The sequence below is a fragment of the Cryptomeria japonica genome, chromosome 11, assembly GCF_030272615.1.
Source record: "Cryptomeria japonica chromosome 11, Sugi_1.0, whole genome shotgun sequence".
Lineage (NCBI taxonomy): Eukaryota > Viridiplantae > Streptophyta > Pinopsida > Cupressales > Cupressaceae > Cryptomeria > Cryptomeria japonica.
In genome coordinates this window covers 448,985,807-448,996,439 of record NC_081415.1, presented here as the reverse complement: position 1 = coordinate 448,996,439, position 10,633 = coordinate 448,985,807, and the positions used below count along the sequence as shown (strand labels likewise).

General features: G+C 38.2%; 1 protein-coding gene across 3 annotated transcripts in view; it reads right to left on the bottom strand.

The window, feature by feature from the left end:
• Positions 1 to 386: 386 nt before the first annotated feature.
• The window catches only part of LOC131041404 (uncharacterized), a 53,662-nt gene continuing 43,415 nt past the window's right edge, over positions 387 to 10,633 (bottom strand). The window contains exons 3-9 of one of the 3 annotated variants that reach the window (XM_057974474.2): positions 8,130 to 8,970; positions 7,275 to 8,017; positions 6,975 to 7,139; positions 6,430 to 6,793; positions 6,219 to 6,289; positions 5,937 to 6,059; positions 387 to 1,413 (exon numbers count right to left, since the gene is read on the bottom strand). In XM_057974474.2, coding sequence (XP_057830457.2) covers positions 907 to 1,413; positions 5,937 to 6,059; positions 6,219 to 6,289; positions 6,430 to 6,793; positions 6,975 to 7,139; positions 7,275 to 8,017; positions 8,130 to 8,970 — 2,814 coding nt within the window. In that variant the 3' untranslated portion in view covers positions 387 to 906. Of the gene's footprint in view, positions 1,414 to 5,936; positions 6,060 to 6,218; positions 6,290 to 6,429; positions 6,794 to 6,974; positions 7,161 to 7,274; positions 8,018 to 8,129; positions 8,971 to 10,633 lie in introns of all 3 variants that reach the window. The other 2 variants (XM_057974473.2, XM_057974475.2) reach the window with 2 other exon arrangements.

Sequence of the window (10,633 nt, the reverse complement as noted above, 5' to 3'; positions counted from 1 at the left end):
GCAAATCAAGTCTAGCAAGGTAGAAAGACAAATAATTGTTGAACTTCTGACATGCGGAACAACGTTCTTCTAACAGTCAGGGCTGACACAGCGGCAATTCATGTAAATGTTCCAAATCCAAATACACATCTATAGACACCTTTTACATTAGTCAAATTCCATAGCGATAATCAGATGTGGAACAAATTAATCTCTTTGACAATTTTGCAGCTTTCCAACCCAGTAACCTTAACTTTCTCCAACACAAATATTTCTATTTTAATAAAATCCATTATTTACCCATTTCAAGTAAAATAATCAATACAGCTGTAATTTAATTTAATGTACATAATCTACTAGCATCACATATGAATTTTATTTTTCCAATAATAAATAAGGGCTAGCAATTCAACAAGGTCAAAAAATCATGACTTTAAATAGTTGTATGGACAAAGATTGACCACTGCGACTGCATTACCATGTAGCAACACTAAATTCAGTAGCACCCCATACCAATAACCAAGCTTTAATTTAGCACTTTGTACCAAGAAAGTGATAAAACTAGAAAAATTGGATATGTTGAACAGTACGTGAAGTTTCCCCGCATTTCATAGATTGGGACACTTTACCTCAAAATCTTGATAGCATGGACATCAAGCTGAACTATGAAATGCTTACAGGCCCAGACACAATATCTAAATTGCCGAAGGATAGAATGAATGTGACAGTTGTTCAGTTAAACATTGCCTAAAATTATTGGAAGAAACCAGATTTTTTGTTACAATAAAATACAAAGAATTGTTCTTGCACATCACCATTTCTTCAAGATGAATAACTATATTACAAATCAAAAATGTGTTTGACATATGTACTGTACCATGAGATTCTTGCAGCAAACTACCTCAAATACTAGTTAATGTTTTTTATTTAGGCCACAAGATTTGATGGGGTTGACTCTATATCATCGGCACTTGTATCACTGCTTGCCAAACGCATCCTCACATTACGAGCAGCATGGTGATTGTCATCTTCACTGTCAATACTTTCTGCATCCTCACTTGATGGTGAAAAGGGCTCATGTTCATCTTCCTGGGAAATACGGACTGAGCCCTCTACTTTATATCTCTGTTTATCTTCTTTGTTGGATCTCTTAAACTCATCCATATCTTCTTTTCCTTTATATGCCACTGGTCTGCGCCTTCGAGCTTTACGCTTGCCCTTGGGAACTTCCTCTAAAGGAGCAGTGTCAACATCCTTCTGTCTATCAGAAACCAATGAATCGGTTCTCTCACTACCCATATCATGCGACTTGCTTGATCTGAGCATGTGTTGATCCTCTTCATGAACAAAATGTCTACCCTCAGCATCTTCCTCATTTTCTGAGTCTGCAGCTGCAGCCAAATCAATCCTGCGTCTCTTTCTACCCATGCCTGTCTGAAAAATACACAAAGCTGATTAGATGCGGAGCGAAAAACAAAACACTAGCAGTTATGAATTCTTGAGAAAATATAATCATCAAAAAAAATAATCATTCGCTTAAATGTATCGTTCAACACTGAAACTTGTTGGTGTAAATAATTATTCATCTTGGATATTATTACACCTTAAGTTTACTTAGGTACATGCATTTCATAGTAGTTTGGGTATGAGACACTTGGGTGTTTGTGCCACATTGGGATAGTGTGTGTAGGAGAATTTCCACCTTTTATGGTGTGATCTTGTTGTTACACTCCACATTCAGTGGGTGATCCACCTCATGTGGAATATTATATTGTTTCTCCTACCTACCCACACCTATTTCCTACCTACCCTTGTTCCTTATTGAGTCACATGTCATGTTTGTGTGCTCACATATCCATATAGCCTTGCCTATATAAGCAGGCTCATATTCATTGTATGTATCGATTCATGATCCAGTTGATCAGTATTTTCTCTTGATAGAATACAGTGTATTTCTATCATCTATTTTGTTCTCTCTTATTCGTGTTTTCCATTGCCTCTTGATCTTGGCAAAATCTCACATGGTATCAGAGCTGGTCCATGTATCACATGGTATCAGAGCCATTAGAGTGTCATTGATTTGCTAATTGAAAGAAATTAGATACTATTTGGGGTTTGCATTTTGGATCTTTCTATTGCAAGTTTTTATTGAAGCTTGATGGGTCAAATCTGAGGTTATCATTGGATTGAGGAGATCCAAGAAAGTCAGTTTTGCCTTTTGTTTCATCCAAATCAGACTTCGGAGGCCAAATCTAGAGGCATTTGAAGTTTGACGCTGCGGTGGAAATTTTCCAGAAATTATAATTTTGCAGGCAATTTTCAAATAGTGATATCTCACTCATCCAGACTCGTTTTTTCGAGCAATTTTTTTTGTTTTGTGGTAGAATTTTGTGATCTGTACAATGGTGCAGGTGTTTTCTGATTTTCGGATACAAGTTTTTCGAAAATTGTGAAATCCCGATTTTTACAACTTTGGAGGCTTCGTTTGGGCTCATATGGACTCCTTTTCAGGGGCCATTTTTTTTAAAGTGCATATTTTTTCATCTACTTTCATAATCTGCCATCTGTTTGCAATGATTTCAAGTAGAAATTGTACTTTCAGTATTTGGCCATTTTTGGCATATGTGGTACTTGTATTTTGCTCGGCTCTCAGTTTAGATCACTAGCAGTATTTGTTGAAGTCTCTTAGATCTCATTTTGAGAAGTTGCAAATTGAAATCAGAAGTCCACTTTGCCTTGTTTTGCAAGTGGCCCATTGTATACGCACTAAGTATAAAGTGCCAAAATCACTATTTTGGGGGGATTTCTTGATTGAGTATTTTGGGGGGGTGTCTTGTGTGATTGTGCCTCTCTCTATCTTGTGTTTTTTCATTTTGGTGCTATGGGTTCTCCTAAATTTCCACTTTTAACTCCTCATAATTATGCATCATGGAAAATTAAGGCATGGAGTAAACTAATGGAAAAAGGACTCATTCATTATGTAAATGAAACTATTATAGCACCACCTGATCCTAAGGCTGATCCTAATGCTCAAATTGAATGGCTTACTAAGAATGCTATGGCACTTGGAACTCTTAGAAAGTATGTATCAGATGGCCTCATTTTTCACATTGATAAGTGTACTACAATTAAAGAGGTTTGGGATATTTTTAAGAAATTGTATGGTCAAGTTGATGAGATTAAGGGCTACAAGCTTGATAGTGAACTCACAACTTTGGATCTCAAGGATTTTGATACAATCCAAGATTATGTCACAAAAGCAACTGAGCTAAGAGCAAAGCTAAAGGATTGTGGAATTGACAAAAAGGATGCTCAATTGGTTTATAACTTGTTGGACAAACTTCCTTCAGAGTATGCAGCCTTTGTATCTAGCTTTCACACCCATAGGTTAGCTCAAGGTTCCTCATACACTTCTCCCTCATTTGATTCATTCACGGAGATGTTGATACTTGAGCAATCTAAGTTGACCACGATGGGGATTCTCAAATCTTCAAAGTCACAAGCTTTGGTGGCTAACAAAGGGAATCAAAGTAATCAAGGAAAAGGCAAGAATCAAAAGCAACCTAAGTCTAAACCACAACAAGATGGAGCACAATTTTCCTCTCCACAACAAGGTGATTCACCATTTTCACCTAAGAGGAAATCATATAAGGAAAATCTTTTTTGTGGATATTGCAAGAAGTCAGGACATGATGAACATCATCGTTATAAGAAGGATATTGATGAGTTGAAAAATCTTCTTGAGAAGAATAGAATCAACCTACCTTCTAGAATGTCTACATCACCTTCTTCTTCCAAGGATAAAGGAAAGGATCACTCTTTTGGGACAGATAAAGGAAAGGGACAAGCTCTTTGTGCTACTTCAAGTCGTGATTTAGGGAGATGGCTTCTAGATTCAGGGGCTTCTCATCATATGGCATCTTCGTAGTCTATGTTTTCTACATTTGAGCCTTGCCACATGCCACAGATTTTGATGGGCAATCATACATACATGGATGTGATTGGGAAAGGATCTATTGCCATTGGGGATAACTCCTTCAATGATGTGTTGTGTGTACCCCACTTGACAAATAATCTTCTTTCCATCTATCAAATCACACAAGGGGCAACTAGGAAAACTGTGGAGTTCACACCTGATTCAGTTATCATTAGAGACTTGGAGAGTGGAGCTATCATTGCGACTGGGGTGGTTGATCATTCATCTCGGTTGTACTCTTTTTCAGATTTTGGTCCTATTGATGAGGTTGATTCTTCCTATGTTGATGATTCAGATTTTGAGGAGAACTTTGGGCATTTGAACTTGGGGATTCTCACATGTGACCCCATTCTTGAGCCTTGCATTTCATCTCCTCCTATTGATATCACACCACCTATTGCACCTGATGATGCAGCTAGTGCGACAGTTTTGCCTTCTTGTGATTCAATGCAGCAGGATATTTTATGTCTTCCAGTTTCAGTTGATTGGGATGCCTACTTGACAGACATTGCAGGTTTGTTTGTGGAGTCCTACATTGCAGATTTGGGAGACACCAATGATGACATTCATCTTCTCTTTGATGAAGATGATCCTTAATTGATTGTTGCGAGGGATAACTCTGACCCTCTTGTGCATTCTCTACATGATCAATCTTTAGAGGTTGACATGATTGTGGATACTTTTGTACAACACTTGGAGGAGGTCTCTTTATCTTTTGAGGAGACATATGAGTCTTTAGATATTGTTCTACTTTCATCTCCACTAGATCTTGGAGTGCCTTTTTCAACAGTGTGGCACAGTTTACCACCTTTGGAGGGGGTACCTTTTAGCATCGACATGGGGACACTTGAGTAGTTTTCAGAGATTCCTTTCATCATGAGTATTTTTGCTTCATCTTCCCTTCATGATTGGGGAGACTTTTTGGATCCACCTTTGGTTTTGTTTCTTCCTAAGGGGAGGAATGTTGTTCGACGTTCATGGAGAAGTTTTTTCATTCATCTTCGAGCTTCTATCATTGGTGCAGATTCTAGATTGAGGGGGGGCTTCCTAGTCTCTCTTCTTTTTCTCTCATATGGGGGGGACTTTTTCCTCACATGGGGTTTTGTCCTTCACATACTTCTATGAGAGTTCTTTGTATCTAGTTTTCATCTCTCTTTTGGGGAAGGGTTTTTTCCCATTGGGTTTTTCTCTCTTTCCCCGCTTTGTGAGAGATTTCCTTGCATTGTTTTGCATGCATTTGCATTTGTACATGGATACCTAACATGGCCTCGTAGCCGGAACCCATCTTGCATTGCTTAGTTGCATTGTAGACTTTAGTGCATTCCCCTATGTTGCACTTAAGGGGGGGTGTTGGTGTAAATAATTATTCATCTTGGACATTATTACACCTTACTTAAGTTTACTTAGGTACATGCATTTCATAGTAGTTTGGGTATGTGACACTTGGGTGTTTGTGCCACATTGGGATAGTGTGTGTAAGAGAATTTCCACCTTTTATGGTGTGATCTTGTTGTTACACTCCACATTCAGTGGGTGATCCACCTCATGTGGAATATTATATTGTTTCTCCTACCTACCCACACCTATTTCCTACCTACCCTTGTTTCTTATTGAGCCACATGTCATGTTTGTGTGCTCACATATCCATATAGCCTTGCCTATATAAGCATGCTCATATTCATTGTATGTATCGATTCATGATCCAGTTGATCAATATTTTCTCTTGATAGAATACAGTTTATTTCTATCAAGAGAAAATATTGATCAACTGGATCATGAATCGATACATACAATGAATATGAGCCTGCTTATATAGGCAAGGCTATATGGATATGTGAGCACAGTTTATTTCTATCATCTATTTTGTTCTCTCTTATTTGTGCTTTCCATTGCCTCTTGATCTTGGCAAAATCTCACAAAACTAAAAGAAAACTATTTAATATTATTTTAAACCCAAATCAGAAAAGAGAAACAGAGCTACCTTTGGTCCACGATCAACAAGATGAGCCCATGCAGTGCGATTCCTTAAACAATCAAGAACAGCCTGGTAATGGCTTGTGTAGGCATATCTCTCACCATTGTGTTTCCTTAGCTTTTGCCAATGCTGTCATGGCATTCACACGCATGTAAGTGAGACAAATGTTAACCAAATTTGATGATATATAATCTAGACGAAAAAGTGTGATAGGCCCTGCAAACATCAAAGATAATCAAATGCAAACCAAACTGTACGCCATTGTCTTTACTTGTGTTAGATACATACCGGCAGGACAGCCTCACAAATTTGTTCATATGACATTTCAGGAGCTTTGCTGAGAATATCATCAATTATACCTGAAAAGAGAAAACGTATAAGGAGAAAATTTGAAGAAAAGAAATAAGACTAATTTTATAACCAATGAATGGCTGACTCCAACAGAAACGGTCATTATAAATTGTCCATCAAAGAATAAATATTAGTAACAAAGAAATACCTGGCAGCGTCAATGCAATACCTTCGGTTATCATATTTTCTGCATCGTCTGACAAATCACCTGGAGATACATGGACACTAGACAAGGGCCCATCATTTGAATCAAAGACAAGGGAATGACTACTTCCATCTGTCATATTGTTTAAATTAGTTAGAGATAAATTTTTCTTTGCAGCGTTAGTGTTATCTGAAGGCACCTCCCTTCTCCCTGAGGAAGCAAAATCATCAACCCTATTGTTTTCTTCTAGTCTCCTTGTATCGGGAGAAGACAAAAGTCCATCAGCTTTTATAGATTCATCCAATCCTTGAACAGGAGTCCGAGAACCCTCTCTTGCATTGTCTTCCCTCCCCCTTCTTCTTGAAACCTGTACAAATTTCATTAACAAAAATAAAACAAATAGTGTAATTATAAATTGTGTGATGGAAATCCTCATATGTTCTTTGATAGCCTGCAAGGGGCTTTCTGGAAATTGAGAAAAACAAAGAAAAGAGCAAATTCTTATTCATAAGAACATTTGAAAGTCATAATTGAAATAGAAAGATTACCAGAGCATGATCTTTTTGTCCACTGACAGAGCTACATTGTGGTGTAACAGCAGTTGGCCGCTTCACAAAGGTTCCCGAAAGAGGTGTTGGAGATGCCAATTGCGGAGCATTGCCAGTATGTCGCACACGTGGTACTCGAGGAACTCTTGGAGAGCTATTGAGTTCCTGATGCAACAATAGGGCAAGCTGTCATCCATGAAAATCACGAGATTAGAAAATTTGAAACCAACAACAGAACTACTAACTATTCCAAGAGATTCTAATGAATTAAACAGAAAGCTATTTCACCTAGTACTTCACCTCTTCATCACTTAAGGTTGCAGAGACGCTGTTTGCAACTTGAGGGTGCGAATGTGGCAAAGCAGTATTTGCCTTTGACACAGATTGGGAAGCTTGTACATTCAACTTCTCATTCTTGTGAGTTTCCCCAAAAGTAACTTGCTTTGTTTGCATTGACAAATGATTCTGTGACTGCGTTGCAGATGCTTGCTCTGCAGAACTTGAAGAACGAGGCACATTCTGGCCAGAGGATGACTTTGAAGACGTAAAGGACTTATGACCCTTTGAATTTGATACAGCATGCTTAGAAGCTCCAGCTTGAATACTTGCCTTCCCATGTGATGCTGCTTTCACTGCAGAATTTGTTGAGCACTTTACATTCTCCTTAACAACGGGTTTGAATGACAATACATCAGGAGGAACTCGGCCTGGACTACCTGAATTTGAATATTTGCCAAAAGCATTACCAGCTTCATCTTTCTTGAAATCTGCTGGACTGCCCGACCTGAAACGCTGCTTTGATAGATGAGCTGACTTAGTAGCTGGTGAAGAAGATACTGGATTTACTGATGATTTCATAACTTGATCTGATGACTTACTATTAGCTACAGAAATAGGCCCAGACATAGGTGATCTTGAAACAGAACTTGGGTTGGATGTTTTACCAACACCGGATGCAGTATTCTTATGCAAATGGGCTGCCACAGGACCTGATTTTGAGCTTCCAGCTACAGACCTTGCACTTGGTACTTGCATTGATAAAACTGTTCCAAAATACACAATTACTGTTAAAAGCATAGAACATACAAGCAAAACTTTGAACATCTTCAATATATAGTGAACTAGACCCCCTTCAAATTATATTATATTCAGTACCTATAGCACTTGCTGAATATATTGATGATCCCATTGTGAATCTCGGACGGTGGTTCACTGGTAAACGGCTTTCCTGCTGCAAAACTGATGACTGCTGTGGAGAGACTCGTGCCTGCTCAGAAAACCCTTGAGAATATTGTTCCAATTTAGATTGTCTTTCTTCTGATGCTGAATCATCTGAATAATTAGCAGCTTCCACTACAATTTGTTTTGCAGAATCCGGTTCACTCTTTATATCGGTATTGCCCATGTTTTCTTTGCTTTGTCCTGACTTGCCAGTCAAATCCTCGGCATCTTTGCTAGCCTGAAGATCTTCTATTTGTTTCTTCCCTAAAGGAAGTTGCTTGTATGACGGCAAACCATCATCTGGTCTTGAGGACCTTCCAACCACACCTGAATATTGTGTTGCTTCCTTTATAACAGAATTTCCTGAGGCAGCTAATTGCTTAGATTGTGAACAAGAAATCGGCTCATCTGAGTTGTGTACCTGAAGTTTGCTGGACTTCCCTAACAATTTATCTCTCAAGGAATGAGCATTTGAGCACGATGATGCCTTTGCATCCAGCATACTTGATTCATCCTTTACCTCACATTGCACTTTCATTAATCTAGTGGAAGAAGCAGAAGCAGCACTACCACTTAATGACGGGCAAGTAACCGTGTGATTTGGAAGAGTATCTACTTGAAGATAATTTTCAGAAATAGACTTTGAAGATGGAAATTCTACATCAATAGCTTGTTCTGCATTAATGGCAGGATGAGTAAAATCTCGAAGATCAATATTACACTTCTCAGCATTGTACATCAAATCATCTTTTACTGCAGTTTTTACATCCTGGAACTAGAAGAAAATAATGGAGACTGTGTCAGAAAAAACATGTTCTACTTTAAGAGAGAAAAATCAAATGTCGAATGTCGAAATAAGTGACTAAAAAGTACAGCACATAAACTGGAAAGCAAGTCATTTCAAAACAAACTGGAAGACTAGAAATTAAATGCTTAGGAATTAATAATATGACAACTGTAATACATACAAGAAGGCAAAGTTCTCAAATTATGGTCTTCAAATATGTAGATAAAGCTAGACATTGAATTCCATTGATAAAATTTTAAAAGACCAAAGAACATTCACTCATAAAATTTTCCCACATGCGAAATCAACAGAAATTGACTCTGTCAATGTCAAACTGTACTCAATCCTGGACAGTGTCAATATGAAAAGGCTAAAAATACACATACAGCTCTGCAACAATCACTTCAATATGCAAGGGAAATCCAATTCCTGGAAATGCTTTAGATGGAAAAATATCAGGTTTTCAAAACTTTACTGTGAAATAAGTTATGCCGTGAGTTATTGAGTTCTTTGAATACCCTAGTATGCACTTTCAAGTTTCAACCAAAAGAAACGCCGTAAACAGAAAACTCAGTCCTGAGATCTCTGAAATTAGTTACAACCCATGGATTAGTTATTTATTTGAACAGCCAAAAGCATGCACTTTCATCCTAGCAAATGCTTCACATGATACAAAACCCATAATATGTTCATGGCTGACATTGTTGAGATTTTGTATCCCTGGAAGACAATGGCATCAATAGAAACCAACAGAGTGCACAATCAGATTATCTTTCAATTAATGCAGACTAATGACATGTTATACACAACTGTTAGCCATCGCATGCACTGTCCACACCTAAATGGTTAAATTCTCCTATAAGTACCTTGTATTGACGTTCTCTATCAATTTAGCAAGATTTGTAGCTAGAATATTCTGGGTTTAACCAGTGTTCCACAGAAACGCGCGCCCCCCCCCCCCCAAGGCCCAAGTCCCCGAAACCCGTCCCGGAAACTTTTTCCCTTTGTCCCCCTGTCCCCGAAGCCCATCCCCTGTCTCCCCGTCCCCAACGGCTGTGGAACAATGGTTTAACCTCTATATACATTTAGTTTAGGACATCGCAATGGTATCAGAGTTCTGATCTTGCCAGCCTAATTAAGAACCAAAACAAGGTAAAAGAAAAACAAAACAAAACAAAAGGCAAAATCAGACTTTTGTATTTCACGTCAAATAGTGATAGGGAATCAAGAAATCAACAAAGTGAACAGAAGTAGAAAATGACTAAAGACGGAAGGGAAGATTTATTTCAAGATATCCTGATTGTAATTCAGCGGACAACAAAATATGGCAGAACTAATGGCACAAGTGTTACATTTTCAAAGCATTACATGCAAAATCATAATCATACTAAGGCATCTTACGCAGAGGGAAGTTCAGCTTCGTAAGACTAACAAGCAGTCAATTAAATGAATCTCCTTCAAAAACCTGCTAAGCCCATGATTATACAGAAGAATGAAAACCCAGATGCTGAGATGATTACTCCAAGGTAGTTGGATACATTTTGTGGAGTATCAAGAGAAATCAGACCTACTTTACAGTTAGCCCTATGGTGGAGGACAACACCATTCAGTTCACCACATTGCATTTGCAGGGTGTTGCCTAAAATTGGTG